The sequence below is a fragment of the Camelus dromedarius genome, chromosome X (assembly GCF_036321535.1).
Source record: "Camelus dromedarius isolate mCamDro1 chromosome X, mCamDro1.pat, whole genome shotgun sequence".
Taxonomy (NCBI): Eukaryota; Metazoa; Chordata; class Mammalia; order Artiodactyla; family Camelidae; genus Camelus; species Camelus dromedarius.
In genome coordinates, this window is record NC_087472.1 from 26,128,400 (window position 1) to 26,144,852 (window position 16,453).

The 16,453-nt window shown below is 42.6% G+C and overlaps 1 protein-coding gene across 1 annotated transcript in view; it reads right to left on the reverse strand.

Annotated features, from left to right (window-relative positions):
- Positions 1-16,218, reverse strand: part of IL13RA1 (interleukin 13 receptor subunit alpha 1) — a 48,794-nt gene extending 32,576 nt beyond the window's left edge. The window contains exons 1-4 of the mRNA XM_064482813.1: positions 16,084-16,218; positions 9,209-9,348; positions 3,843-3,981; positions 1,557-1,677 (exon numbers count right to left, since the gene is read on the reverse strand). Coding sequence (XP_064338883.1) covers positions 1,557-1,677; positions 3,843-3,981; positions 9,209-9,348; positions 16,084-16,159 — 476 coding nt within the window. The 5' untranslated portion in view covers positions 16,160-16,218. The remainder of the gene's footprint in view (positions 1-1,556; positions 1,678-3,842; positions 3,982-9,208; positions 9,349-16,083) is intronic.
- Positions 16,219-16,453: the final 235 nt, after the last annotated feature.

The following is a 16,453-nucleotide window of genomic DNA, read 5'->3' on the forward strand; positions in this document are numbered from 1 at the left end:
GAAAGGGGGACAAGGCCACACAAAGAGCAGACGGCCCACGCTAGATCTCCTGCTTCTCAACCTGGAATCACACGGACTAAATACCCCCAGCTCCCCAGCACCAGCTTCCAGCCTTGGAGACACCCCTTACTCGTGCAGTCCACCCCCTTCATCAAAGCCTCTAGCCTCGCTCGGCCACCACCCCAAGCTCTGTCTTCGCTTCTCACCGAGCTTGCCTATCCCTCTAAGCCTCCATCACGTTCTCTTATTTCTATATGGGTAACTGTGTCAGGCACTGTCTCCTCTACATTTGAAGCTTTAGGAGTGAAGAGCCATGTTTATATGTTTCTTATCTCTGCTGCCCGTTCAGTGCTTTACCCACAACACGTGCTAAAGATTTACTGAACTGAACTGATTAACCTGGTACTTTCTACCTTGTTCTGTTGTTAATAATTCTCGGCTCCAAAGTAAAGTAAATGATTAAAGATTAACTTAGAAATTTAAGAAGTTCTGTAGTTACAAATATCAAATATAAGTTATTTGGAGGGGAGCGAAACTACTTTAACCCTGGGGAATGATACAATTTTCGTTCTGAAAGGTAGATACCAATCACTCCTACATTGCTGGTGGACACGTAAAATAGTGCAGCTGTTTTTTATAAAACTAAGTATGCAATTACAATATGACCCAGCAGTTACACTCTAAGGCATCTATTCCAGAGAAATGAAAAGTTATGTTCCCATAAACACCTGAACATGAATATTTACAGCAGCTTTATTCATGATCACAAAAAAATTGGAAACAACTGAGATATCCTCCAATAAGTAAATGGTTACACAAACTGGTACATCCGTATCATAGAACACTACTCAGCAAGGAGAAGGAATGAACTAGTGATACACACAACAACTGGGATGGATCTCCAGGGTATTATGCAGAGGTTAACAAAAATAAAGTCAGCCTCAAACAGTCATATGCTGTATGATCCCATTCCAGTACATTCTTGAAATGACAAAATTATAGAGATAGAGAACAGATTAGTGGTTGCCACAGCTTAGAGACTTGAGGGAGAGGAGTGAGGGCAGAAGAGGTACAAGAGAGAATCCTTGTGGTAATGGAAATATTCTATATCTACATATGTGATAAAACTGCACAGAACTAAACACACATACACACACACACACACACACACACACACACACAAATTACAGCATGTAACACCGGTGAAATCTGAATGAGGTCAGTGAATTGCACCAATGTCAGTTTTCTGGTTTTGATATTGTACTCTGGTTATATGAGATGTTACCATTGGAAGAAACTGAGTTGAGGGTACATAGGATCTCTCCATACACTTTTTGCAACATATTTGTGGATCTATAATTATGTTTTAAGGGTTTTTTTTTAAATGAGATCCCCCAAAGCAGATGCATTTTCCACTGAAGCGAATTTCCTATCATCTTGGGTTTGTAGAAAAGGGTAGGCGGTTCTTTTTGTTGTTGTTTTGTTTTTGTTTTTACTAGGTCAGATCCAACAGCTCCCAAGGCAATCACAGCCAGCCCTCTTCCACACATACTTACCAGTAGTAGAGAGTATAGTTAGTGTCAGGACTTGTATTCCTTCCAGGGAGCCAAGTACAGGTCATGTAGCTCAGGTTGTGCCAAACGCATTGTAGCTCAGTGACAGCAGACTCGGGATCACCTAGAATATCCAGTGGAGAGTTTAGGACCCTTCTCTCCTTGCGATGCAAACTAGCCAGTCACTCTTGGGGGTGGGGGATGGTAAGGGGGTTTCAAGGCTGCTTCACCAGCAAGCTAATCCCCAATCTCTTACCCCACTTTACCTAGAAGGCACCCAGGAGGGAGAAAACCCACATCTAATTTGTTTACAACTTTCTCTCTCACCTCCTCATACTAAGAAAACATCTTTACTACCACTGAGGGACCCTAACTCTTGTATTCCTAACTAGAGCGTTTGAAGTTCAGACAATATTTCAGTTATAGGAAATGACTATGGAATTTCCCCAATAAATGTGAAAATATACACAACCACTACATCTACCTGTCTTTAAAAAAAACCCCAAGTTTACTGAGTTATAATTTACCTTCCTGTCTTTTGATCAATACTAATACATCTTGTTTTAAAAGTTAAACAAACATCCCTCTTGAAGCAGTTTGGGGAAAGGCAAGCATAACATAACTCTCAGTAGTTGCTTATTGTGTGTTATGACCTTAGGAGCCCTAAAATCTTTATGACCTGAAATCTCTACTTTTGTAAAGCCTTTTGAGTTAAGGCATCATGTCTCCATGTTATGCTTCATGATCCTTAAAGGGGTATTATACCGAGCCACCATCAACCACTTCATTGTCATAATACAATTTCGATTTTTTCAGATTATTAAACTCCTCAAGAAATGAGAATAGGGGAGATAAGTTGTTTTAAACCATGCGCCAGCTGTCTAGCAGTCCTGAATTTTATAATTTTACAAATATTACTTCATATACATTGGATCCAGGCAAGGCAGGTAGAGAGAATAGTCTGGAGCACAAGCCACACAGTGCTGAGGTTTGGAAGTAGGAGACGGGACCCGGCCCAAGCAAAGGGCAGCGTGATATGAATAAATAATGTGTATACAGGATTCACTCTTTGCCAGACACTATTCTAAGTACCTCACATATGCTGATTTACATAATCCTTTCAACAATCCTGGGAGGTAGGTACTCTCATCATCCCCATTCTCCAGAAGAAGGGAGAAGGGGCTGAGTGACCTAAGGTCACACAACTGGAAGCTGGCAGAGAGGAGATTTAAACTTGGTCATCTGGGCTCTGCTAGCCCTGCTCTTCATCAGTATATGCTACTCCCCGCATGTAACATAAGAGCCAGAGGGACAATGGCTGACGGGTGGGAAGGGAGTTGGGGGACAATGATAAACCTGACTACTTGACAGCTTTTCCTAGGGCTCGTCTTTTTTTTTTAATTTTATTTTCTATTGAAGTGTAGTTGATTCACAATGTTAGCTTCTCAGTTATACATATACATATATTTTCAGATTCTATTCCATTATAGCTTATTACAAGAAATTGACTATAGTTCCCTGTGCTGTACAGTAGACACATATTTCTTAATGCTGCCCGCTAGCTCGAGGCACATCTAGTCAGGAGTTAGGGGATTCTGGCAGGCCCTTGAGCATTTCAATTCTTCAGGACTTCCAAGTGGTTGGCTCTTTAAGAAAAACATAACAAACCCATGACTTAACCTTCCAGATGGTAGTAAGCAGACCTTGAACTGCAACAGTGTTATCTGTCCCTGACCAAAGAGGAAGGAGAGGTGCTAGGGCTCATCTTGAATCAGAGCGAGGCCAGCATGCCCATTTTCCTTTTTTAACATCTTTCCCCAAATGTATCTGTATATCATACTAATCTCTCTCTATAATGAGTAAGATAGTATTTTTTTTAAGGCACTGGACCTGGAACCTGAAGATCTAGAGCAACTCACTCAGTTCCCTTCTTTCTCACAAAATGGATCAGGGTATTAATACATGCCTTGCTCATTTCACAAAATTAGCTTGTGAAGCTTGATTTAGGGGAGAGGCATGTGTGTGTGTATGTGTGTGTATGTATCACTTTCCAAACTATTAAGAGCTATGTAACTATTAGGCATTGTCATTCAAGTTGTCTGTGAACACCTCAAAGGCAGGGATGTCCCGCCACATTTATTGGCGTGTTCCCAGCATCTAGCACAAGTGCTTGGCACTTATTAGACTCAGCAAATATTAGAAAATTGAATGAATTAATGAGCAGTGAACATAAGCATATGGACAATTTGGAATTATTCTCTACCAAGAGATAGTGCTTTCAGTTGTTACCTTCAGGGGGTGAGATGCACTTTTCCACCAAAATACTAGGCTGCTCACTTTCATTGGTGCTACATTGGGACCCCACTTGCAGACAAATTCTCTCATTCAGGGGTACTTCTTCCGAACGATGAGTTTCTGGAGCAATTTTCTAAGGTAAGGAAATTAAAAAAAGGTATTGCTGTAACAAACACAGAGAAATACATTAACATAACAAAATATTTGCACACCTAAATGTGTAAAGAAAATGGAAAGTTATCGAATGGTATACAGTTCAGTGATTCTCAACCTGAGGTGATTCTGCTCCCCCACGCTTGGGGGGCATTTGTTAATGTCTAAGAACATTTTTGGCTATCATAACTTGAGAGGGGGCTGCTACTGGCATCTAGTGGGTAGGCCAAGGATGATGTTAAACATCCTACAATGCAGAAGACAGCCTTCCCTCCCCTACAACACAGAATTATCATGTACCAAATGTCAGTAGTGTCACTGCTGAGAAACCCTGGAATAGATAAAAGACAGTTTCCCCACATTTTAAATATACAAACATCATGACACTTACCTATAAACTTACCATGCAAACATGTCAACTGTCTAAAAGCAATTTCAAAGGAAACACAGTAAGATTATCAAAATTCAATTCCAAGTAGATGCAGTATAACACAAGATCAAGGTAAAAAGGACTGCTTTAAGAATCTAGTAATCCTGGTCACCCTTAAGGAGAGGAAGTAAAGAAGGGGAGCCCAAGGGCTGAAGAGAGACTTTTCATTGACCATATTCCTGTACTGTTTGACCACTTTGACTATCTCACATACACATATAAATTTTAAGGGTTGTTAGTACATGCACTGAGTATAGCACACTCTTATTCTGAAAAGTAAATAAGCTTTGTGGAACCACGGAAAGCCAACTTACAGACAGCATACAGATAGCATACAGATATATATCACAAATCTGGTTATTATGATTTAGAAGAATGAGATTAAAGGGCTCTTCAGGAAATTAACATTTCTCAAGGTGACAGAGTTGGAATAATTAAGAATGGAGCTGCTTTTAATCAGATTTCCAAAGAGTTTCCTGTTTTGCAATGGTTTCTGACTCAAGTTGGAGACAGCATTTCCTTTCACATACGTGCTTATAGCCACAAAGGGGAAAATTTGTTAGCGTTACCTCTACCTAGCACCCTAAGGGGATACTCTGCCATTTAACATGCCTGCCACCAGCTGAGCATGAGGGTGACCGTGAGAGGCTCTCACAACCAGGGCACAAGGTTGCCCTCTGCGAGGTAGCCAGCAAATCAACAACTAATGAACCACAGCAAAGACATGGGAAAAAATACTTTATAGAGACTGAACAGCTCTTAGGCTCAGACAAGACAGTGCTCTGAAAAAGAAGTTAGTTGGTCAGCCCTAGAAGAGAAAAAGAAATGTCTGTGAGCAAAATTCTGACAAGGAGAAAAGAGATGGTGACTCAGCTGCATGGACACTGAGTATTCTTGTCCCAGCAGCAAAGTTATGCCTAACCTCAGTGGGGCCTCCAACTATTCTGTGCCAAGTACATTTTCACAACAAATTCCTGATTCCTTGCCAAGAAACGTATTTATCATTTATTTGGCTTTCCATACAGTTGCGGTCTACAGGGGATGGAATGTGTCAGTTGTGTCAAGAGAAGGCTCTCTAGAATGTTTCACCATTATAGATCTCATGGCAAAGTAAGGAACTGGCCCTTGGTTGATGAGCGTGTGCTGAGGAAATGAGGTTTCTCAGCCTGTGACGCTGAAGACCAGGCCTAGGATTGCTGGTGACGGCAGCAGGAAAGCTCTGAATGTAGATTTCAGCAGCCTCACAATTTTACTGAGCACAAGTCTCATACGCTCCTGAGGGAGCCGCCCTGACCCAAGGATCCTTGATAATTCATGTTTGGAAGCTGCGTTTGCCCTTTGAGGATACCCGGGGAAAAATGTACGGCCAAACGCCATAAATTAGAATCATCATGGAAAAATCCCAGTTCCCTTATTATATTAGATATTGTTCCAGTGAGAGGGCTGAGGAACTTTATCACACAAATATTTTTATTATAATGGAATTTCTTAAATTAAAAAAATACTTTAGTAGCTAAATCTGAACCTTATGTTTTAGGCACATGAATAATAAAATAACTTGGAAAAGACATGGTAGGGGGAAAGATAAAATACTTTAAACAGTCTCTTTCAAAGCTCAAGGCAAATAATGTTAAATTGGCATGGATAAAGTAGGAGCCCCGATTGTCAACCATCACCAAGTCAAGTGCACGTCTCTCTGTCAGATCAGGAACTAAATCCCTCCCAGCAGGTCTTGATGAGCTATGTGTGAAGGCTCCCACGTGACTTTGGGCTTCAGTAACTTACTCCACTGGTAGTTGCTGTATGACACTATGCCCCACCCCTCAGAGAATCTGGGCTCCTTTGAAAATTTATTAAAAACCAAGGTCAGAGTCCTGAATCGATCCCTGCCCTTCAGGACCAATGTTCACTTGGCTAGATCACACTTTTTCCAATTCCTGATTCCTTTCTCAGAAGGAAAGGGGAGTCAGCTTCAGCTTCAGCTTCTGCCTCTTTGGAAGCCTAGACAGAACAACAGCCTTTTAATTTATTTACCTAGTGAGACCTCCTATCTCTTGGTGATGAAAGAGATCTAAAACCTGATGCCAGATCCTTCTTCTAACTGCCAGATTAAACATTGCTAAAACAATGGTGGTGGGCAGCCACTTAAGCTAGTCACGTATCTTTTTTAAATCCTCTATGAATCCCTGTCTTTCAACTTAATGGTCCTCCAATCTGAAGATTGAAAATGATCTCAAGGGTTTACCTCATTTAGTACTTTGGGGCCTTTAGATGGTTTCAAAGGCCCCCTAACATACACAAATTATCATAATGCCACTGCTTCAAAGGATATATACACCCCAGTGTGGTCTGATGACATTAATGCTGTGTCCAAAGGACAGAAAGAGGAAAGGGAAATCACTGCCATTGATTCTCAGCCTCAGGATTGTAAATGTCAAAATGCCCAGACAGGAAATCCCCATCACTGACTGGAAGGAATAATCTGTGTTTATCACAACTGCGGCATTGGTAGCCATCAATGAGGTAAAATGGCTGGAATAAATGAGCAGGCCTTAGGCAGAAGCCACCCTTTATGGTGTTCCATCTGGTCTCTTTAGGGGCAAAATGAGGAAACAAGAGTAAATGATAATAAATATTAGGTTGAACCATATAATATGACCTATAAAAGTAACAATTTCACATGGCTCAATCCAACAATAGTAATAATGATAAAAGCTAACAGTGATTGAACACTAACTCTGTGCAGGTGGATCACAAATACCATCTCCTTTAACACACACACCATTCATATGAAGTAGGTACTATTATTAACCCTTCCCTATCAGTATTTTACAAACAAGGAAATGGAGGCTTGGGGAGGTTAAATGGCCTCCCCAAGGCCACACAGTTTGAAAGGAGAAGAGACAAATTTTCAAACCCAATTCTATCTGGTTTCACTGTCTCCTAAAGTTAATTCTAGGTCTAAGTTTCTGTAACTATACTGAAGAATTAGCCCCCATTTCTAGGCTAGCATATCAGCATGTCTACTCGATGGATCCTTGAGCGTGGTTGACAGGCTAATGAATAAAGACCTGTTAGAAAGAAAGTGACCTCTTCTCAGGGTTTCAATTTTGATTCTTAGGCAAGGCACTGAAGGGTCTTTCCCGGAATTCCCCAAGGCTGAACTACCAAAAGCTGCCACTAAGACTCCAACCATCTAAGGCCCCTCCTTAGGAACAAGGGGAAGCCAACACTGTGAAAAGGGGAACTGGACTACTAGATTTCACAGGCTTCCGCATTTGGAGGACCTCTTTTAAAACGCAAATACTTCTGACCAGCCCCAATTCTTCATTAACACCTAAACTATAATTAACACCTCTGCAAGAAAGCAGGAAGGCAGATTGGCAAGTTTCCCTCTAGAGGAAGAGTTCATTCCATCCTCACTTCACTAAGCTTTCACATTATTATTTTCTGTGTCCCAGGGAGCTGGGAAGTGAGTAGAGCCACACTTTACACACAAGGAAATGAAGGCTCAGAAAGGTTAAGTAATTTACCCCAGGCCACTGAGCTAGCTGAGTGGTACACCAACTAGTTCTCCAGACTCTTCCTGCCACCAAACTGCTTGAAAATAGTGTTTCACAGTTCACTGAAACAAAGTACTGTCACTAATAACAACTTTCCATCAGTCTCCTTAAAAATCCTAGACAAATTCAACCCCAAATATCCTCCACCTCCTCTACTCAAACACTGAGGGAAGATACAGTCATCTCTCTTATACCCAAGGGGCACTGGTTCCAGGACCCTCCCCCCCAACAGATACCAAAATCCGTGGATAAAATCTCTTACATAAAATGGCATAGTGTTTGTATATAACCTACGCACATCCTCTCGTATACTTTAAATCATCTTTAGATTGCTTACAATATCTAATACAACGTAAATGACATGGAATTAATTGCCACTACAAGGCAAAATCAAGTTTCACTTTTTGGAACTTTCTGGAATTTTTTTCCAAATATTTTCCATTCAAGGTTGGTTGAATCCGCAGATGTGGAACCTGAAGACTGTATAGAGATATACAACAGTTCTGAACAGACAATATGATGCTCTGAATAATCTGTCAATTAGAAGGGGCTACAAACTAATAAGGCATAAGAGAAACCTCCACTGAATAAGATTATCATAAAGAATCCAAAATAACAAAAGTTGTTAACAAAAATTCACTTAAATTTGTTGCTACATCTGACTGGAAAGGCTGGACGTTTCTCTCATTTTTCCACAGGCATCAGGGAACCTTCTGGTCAACGTTACCTGCCACTGACATCTTATTTTCTCATGTTCCATATGGCCATTTTTGCATCACATAGTTCTTGCATATCTATCTGTGCATGTGATTAGTGAGAAATGTGAAAATTCCCTGAGAAACTGAAAGTGTTACATAAATACAAGGCTACAGGCAGGCACGCAGAAACCAATTTTAACATAATTATTCATTGAGTGCCTACAGGAACCAATTTTAATATAATTAATTATTTATTGAGTGTCTACTAGATAGCGATATCTAGTATTTCCTAAAAGAGTAATAATCTCAATTGCATTGGATTTGCAAATAATTAGCAAATATTTTCTAATGTTCAATTTTGTCAACAGTTGTTCCCATAATTTTCCCAATTAAAATGTGGACACAAGCCAAAATAAAAATCCCACTTTGAAGTAAGATTAGAATTTGGTTTACTCTTAGCTTCAACTCACAGTGTTCACTTTACCTCAACAATGCAATATGTTCCAGAAAACTTACCTTATCCTGTTTGTTGCCAAAATGACTAAAATACCGTAGACTACAATTTGGGCTGGCTCCCTCGGGGGGATTCCAGGTCCATATGACCGTGCAGAGGTTTTCAACAGAAACACTCAAATTGGTCACAGGTGGCTGAGTTTCTGTTCAAATCAAGCACAAGAAATAAATTTATCAGCAGCAGCTAGTGTTTTCAGTAGTTCATTTAATCCAATCCTCCAAGTCCTAGAGGCCAAGAATCATAAAACTGAGTTAACGAGAGTTAACATTTATTGAGCCAGGCAGTGTTCTGAGTACTCTCCACATATTAATCTGTTGAATCCTCACAACAACCTTATGAGACAGGAACTAGCAGCCTCATCTTAAAGATGAGGTGACTGAGGCACAGGGATGTTAAGTCACTTGCCCCATATCCCATGGCCAGTAAATGACAGAGCCAAGACACAAACCCAGGTCACATTCTTAACTACTTGCTATAGCGTGAACACAGAGAAGAGTGTATTCTTAAACATCTAAGTTTTCCTCCTGCAGGTATTTGGGGTTTTCTACACTTGTGGTCCACATCTCACCCAATACAGACACTTCAATCACAGCAGTTCTGCGAGTGAGATTTTTTTTTTAAATTGAAGTTTAGTCAGTTTACAATGTTGTGTCAATTTCTGGTTTACAGCATAATAGTTCAGTCAGACATATACATACATATATTCATTTTCATATTCTTTTTAATTATAGGTTACTATAAGATACTGAATACAGTTCCCTGTGCTATACAGTATAAACTTGTTGTTTATCTATTTTATATATAGTAGTTAGTATCTGCAAATCTTGAACTCCCAGTTTATCCCTTCCCATTCCCTTCCCCTCTGGTAACCATAAGTTTTTCTTTTTTTCTTTTAATGGAGGTACTGGGAATTGAGCCAAGGATCTCATGCATGCTAAGCATGTGCTCTACCACAGAGCTATACCCTCCCCATAAGTTTGTTTTCTATGTCTGTGAGTCTGTTTCTGTTTTGTAAATAAGTTCATTTGTCTTTTTTTAGATTCCACATATAAATGATATCATATGGTATTTTCTCTTTCTGGCTTACTGCACTTAGAATGACGATCTCTAGGTCCATCCACGTTGCTGCAAATGGCATTATTTTATTCCTTTTATGGCTGAGTAGTATTCCATTGTATAAATATACCACAACTTCTTTATCCAGTTATCTGTCAGTGGACATTTAGGTTGTTCCCATGTCGTGGCTCTTGTAAACAGAGCTGCTATGAACACTGGGGTGCATGTATCTTTTCAAATTAAAGTTCCCTCTGGATATATGCCCAGGAGTGGGATTGCTGGATCATATGGTTCTGCCAGTGAGTTTAAGCAGCTCATCTTTAATCATGTTTTGCTAAAGTGACATGGTAATTGTTTTGATGACTCTTCCAAAGTACTAAGAGATTTAACAGCCTTTGTTATTCCCTGTCTGACACTAAGCAGCTGGAACTGTAGCTTTGACTAATCGGAAGAGGGAAGAAAAGAGGAGAATCTGAACTAGTGTCCTTAAAAATGTGTTTCATTTGGAGAAAATCCACCAGTGTCTCCACTAAATATTTACTGACTTCATTATTTTGGACCCAGCTCTAAGATCAGAGAAAGGAGTTTTCATACTTCTGCCAAATGCAGGGAAGTACATAGAGGAGGGAAAGGAAACATTTCAAACTTTCCTGAGAACTCCTGAGGCCAGGACTACCAAAACCACTCCCCAGAAACTGGATAAGGAGTACACTGGGGTTCTCTGGCCTATCTTTTCAACTTTTCTGTAAATTCAAACTCCTCCCAAAATAAAATTTATTAAACTAATTTAAAAAACAGTCCCCAAAATTATCTAAGGTGGCAAACTTAATCATTATTAATTATTTAAGGACTTTGGTTATATTAATTTATCAGTCAGTAGAGATAGATTTTATACTCTATGCCAACACTTTGGAGTGCTGTGGACCTCTTACATAATCTGCAATATTTATAGCATTACCTTCCTCTTTAACTGAACAAAAATTCCATTTGTCCCAAAATATCAACCCCACAGGCACTAAGTAGTTGGAATTTCCCCAAAAGTCAGTTTTATACACAGCAGCCGGCACAGGCCTGTGACTCTGAATATTCATTCCGCCTTTCCTGACTCTACTACTATTAGCTGTTCTACAAGGTAGACCAGAGCTCCAGTCTTGTGGAGGAGGAGCCCACAGCAGACCAAGTCCTTAGGGAAGCAGGGAATTCCCACTGCACTGAATTAAAACCTAGCCAGTGCCAGACAGCAGCAGTGGCTCAGGTGACAGTGCTAGCTAGCACCAGGATTTTCAGTGATTACAGGAGTGTCAAATTACTGCATTTTGGCCTTTCTAACATTGCGTCAATGATATTTTTGAAGACAAGTCATTTGTCAGGTATAGAGCCTCTAATGGAAACTTCGTTCCTACTGAAGGTGATAATCTACTTTAGGGTATCTCCCCTATTGAGCAGTTTCCAGAAATATACCACAGCAAAAGTTCAGGATACCTGGTTTAGTACTTCCTGACACTCTGCCTTCCCACTCACCTCCCACTGCCACACAAAAATTAAAGCCCTAATAATAATTACCTGTTTATGGTTCGCTTAAATCTTACCTCAATTTTCAAGGTAGTTTAAGCCTTTTTAAATCTATTTTTTTAACCTCAGTATTTTAACAAAACAATAGCCTTCTTTATTTCCAAACTCTCAAATGGATTTCATTTTTTCCTTCATCTGTTCTGAAGTGTCCTTTAGTCAGATCTTCTAATTGGTTTGCATTTTAGTCTACTTGTAGCTATCTGTCATCCTGTTTTGTCCCTAATGATTCCTTCCATTTCTCTTTTTTCTTTGTTTGCTTTTTTGTTTGTTTGTTTGTTTGTTTTGGTGGGGGAGGTAGTTTATCTATTTATGTATTTATTTATTTACATTTTTATTGATGTATAGTCATTTTATAATATTGTATCAATTTCTAGTGTACAGCATAATGTTTCAGTCATACATACACATAAAACCTTTTTTTGTTTTGTTTTGAATGTTGCTACTGGGGATTGAACCCAGGAACATGTGCAGGCTAAGCAGGTTCTCTACCATTGAGCTATACCCATCTCATCATTTATTTATTTCTAATGGAAGTACTGGGGATGGAACCCAGGACCCCATGCATGCCAAGCACACACTCCACCACTGAGCTATACCCTCCCTGCTCCTCCCATTTCTCTTGAGATTTTTCTACTTCCTGTGCTTTAAAACACACACACACACACACAGACACTTGAAATACAATCTCCAAATGTTTAAATATATACAAACATATGTATGTGGGTATAATACATCCAGACATACACATAAACAAATGGAGACCGTACTTCTTAGTAAGGTCTCTAACAGCTCCTCAGAGGTAAGGTATAATTCCAGTGTAGTGTAGGGACTGAGTGCGCAGGCTCTGGAGCCAGACTGCCTGAGTTCATATGCCGGCTCTGCTACTTACTAGCTGGCAAATTACTTAACCTTTCTATGCCTCAGTTTGCGCATCTGTAACAGGAGGATGATAATAATAGTTATTTAACGAAAAAGGATTATTATGAGGATTAAATGAGTTCATACAGATTAAAAAGCTCAGAACAGTGCCTGGCACAGAACAAATGCTATGTAAACATTTGCTATCTGCTTTCTTTCTTTTTGAAGAGACAAAATCATTCTAAACAATTTCTTTCGTTTTCTACGGAATTGATATGCGTCCACGGCCTTTGAGACAGAACAAATATCCCTTCTGCCTGATAAAGTGTCCTTAGGCATCTAACTGCAACCATTTCTTGGGGATTTATCACTGACTTCAGAAAAGGGAGCAGGAAAGAGAGACTCAAGTAGCTCCCTCAACTAAACTTCAAAACTCAAGTGAGTCTGTAGGGTCATCGAGCACAACACCTTATTCTAATTAGGAATTAACACAATCAATGCTGTTTCTAATATATTATTAGGCATGTTGCTTAATTAAAAGTTTTTGCTCTCTCCTGTTCGGTCACAGGAGCTGGCAGAAGCATGCACATTTCGGGAAAAGTTAAGGAAATCACAAGAGTCATACATGAGTCATCCATCTCCTTCCTTTACATCTACTCAATCATCAACTTATTTCAGTGTTTTCTGCAATACCTCCCTTGATCCTGATCATACTAATGTGCTCTGCTGGGCCCGGTGAGGCTGGCTGACATACACTAGTCACAGTCCTGGACAGAAGGAATGCACAACACAATTTTCTAGTGCCTATCTCCAACCCCAGACTCTTGCATAGCTTTGTGCCCCAGTGATTTCCCCACACCCCATAAAGTCTCCCTGTTCACTCCTCCTCCAGTGTCACTTCCCTTACACTGTACCCAACTCAGCTTCAAGGGCAAATTCTGCCTGGGCAAAGCCCTTCTGCCTGGACTGACTTTGCCAGTGCACCTTCCTGCCAAGCTGGGCTCCCTGTGGAGCACAAAGGGGCACTTTCACTCTCATCTTTACTCTGGGTCTCTGCTCCTGCTACTGCCCCCACCTGGGAATAGCTTCTCCTCCACCTACTCAAATGTCACCCATCCTGAAGGTCAAGCTCAAGTTTTAGCTCTTCCAGGAAACTACCAGCCTCCAGTTTCCCCTCTTCTGAATGTCTATAGTACTTATTGTTTGGACCACACAGTCTTGCAATTATAAAACAAGTCTCCAATACATGATCATTTGCTTCATACCAAATGGCCTGTACATACTTGCCTGGGTCCCCACTAGTCCTGCTCTGCTCTGCTGGAAGGCACCCAGCTCCTCTCCCAGCCAAGGACTCCCGTCACTTCTGCAGAGAGAGGCACTGAATACACTGGTTAGGGGCATGGCCTCTGGAATCAGGCTACCAGGGTTGGAAGCCTGGCTCTTCCACTCTACCACTTATGAGATTCTAAGCAAAGCTCTGGGCCTCACTGTGCCTCGGCTTCCTTATATAGGAAACAGGACAAATGACAGCACCTAAAGGAGAGGTTTTGTATAAAGACTAAATGAAACAGTTCAGGTGGAAAACTTAGAACACTGCCAGGCATCAAGTAAACACTGTATAAATGCTAGTCATTGTTAAGATATGCTGCAATGTGAGCTATGGATCTAAACAGACAGAATTAAGCTGGTAAGCTAATCATTTTTATAAACACTCAGAAGATGAGAGCTGGAAGAGCCCTTAGAACTTACAGAGTTCAGCCTCCTCCTGTCACAGATGAGAAAGCTGCCGCACAAGGGAGAGGAAATGACCATCCCAGAAGTTCTGCAGCTGGGAAATGTCAGACCACTAAACTTCAAGTCCCCTGACTGGTTCCCCACCCCCACCCCAACATACCTCAATGCAAGTGTCTCAATATTTCCAATAGGAAAAATAATTTCTGTATTCTAAGTAACCAATACCAATGGACCGCTGTGACAAAACTGGTTAAGCTGGGGGCTGCTGGTATTATCTAGAGTTTGTTGTTTCAGGTGTGTGGGGGAAAGAGTCTGTAGGAGAAAGGGTGCTGGAGTAGCACTGAAAATCAGGAGACTGAGATGGATGACCCTAGACAAGTCCCTTACCTTCTCTGGACTGCAGCTGCACCATATGATTATGGGAATCGGATCTCCCCAAGTGAACTAGAGGCACTTGGGGGACAACGACTGCTTTAAGGTTTTAAGTGAACATACAGAGCCTGGCTCAGTACTAAACAAGGTAGACTGACAAACTTCAAACCTCCCTCAGGTCGCTACTCAAATGCCACCTTTTCAGTAAAAGTCTTCCCACTCCACGCTATTCACAATGGCAAACCGCTTTCCTTTTTCTCCATAGTACTTAGCACCATCTGACATATCTTATATTTTACTTTTCTCCCTCCCCGCCCTTCTCTGACTCTGCCAACAGCATATAAGCTCCACAGGGCAGGGACTCAATCTGTTTTGCTCACCGCTGCCTCCTCAGCCACATAGAACACTGCCTGCCACAGAGCAGACTCTGCATACGTGTTGTTGACCGAATCAATAAAGGTCATTGACGTTTCCTAATCAACGTTTCAACTTGGGTTTCAAAGCACAACACACTGGTGAAAACGCAATAAGCAAGATGCGGGTGTTTGTGTCAATGTGATAATAAAACCTATCAAATTTGGAGCTACTATCGTCACCCAAAATGTCCAGGGGGCTACTATTGCCAAGAACTGTCCGTGAGGAAGTCATTAACCCCCAACTTTTCACAATAACTCTGGCTGTTTAATTCTGAATTGCCGCACAGGGTAAGGGGTATACAAGAAACGCACTATACTATCTTTGCAACTTTTCTGTAAGTCGAAGATTATTCCAAAACATAAAGATTATTAAAGAAAGAAAAAAAGGCATCCGTGCGGATGGTGCTCCGGGTTTCCCAATGGATTTCGTGGACGCCAGAGGAGGCCGTGACCCTCTCGTTCTTTTCCTACGAGGACCAGGACCTTTAGAGGTTCCCTTCAACTCCCACCCCTCACTGGACCCGCCGCGCAAGAAGCCCCGGCGCGTTCCCGGCTCTCCGACGCTGCGTACTGGTTTCGGCCCCGCACCCGGGCGCCAGGCTCCTGGGCGCTTCCCGACGGCCAAGGGAAGTGCGGCGACAAGTCGTCGTCCCCCGCCCCCGCCCCCACCGCCCGGGATCCGGGAAAGCCCCGCCGCGCCCGGTCCCCCACCCCGAGCCGGGAGCGAGAAGCGGCGGTGGCCGCAGCCGCGGGGCGTCGTGGCGACAGCCCTGGCTCCCACCCCAGCCGCAGCCCTCGGCCCCGCGGCGCCCTCGGCGGGCCTCTCGTCCACGGCCCCCGCCGCCCCTGGCCCAGGGGCCCGTACTCACCCGCGGGCGCGGCGACCCCGGCGCCGGCGCAGAGGAGCAGCGCCCACAGCCCGCAGAGCCGCGCCGGCCGCTCCATGCAGCCCCTCGCTTCGGAGCCCCGCCGGGCTGCAGCCGCGGCAGTCTCCGCCTCCTTCGCTCCCTCTCCCACTTCCCGGCTCCACCGCGCTGGAGGCCAAGGGCCGGCGTAGACGGGAAGAGCCGCCCCGCCCACCGGCCGCAGGTAACCCCGGGCGGCGAGAGCGGGCGGAGGGGCGGGGCGCTGGCCCCGAGCGAGGCGCGACACCTGGCCCCGCCGCCGCGCTGCCCCCCGTCCCGCGGAGTCGGCTCGCGGGCCGGCCAGAACCTCCACGACCACGTCCCGGCCCAGCCC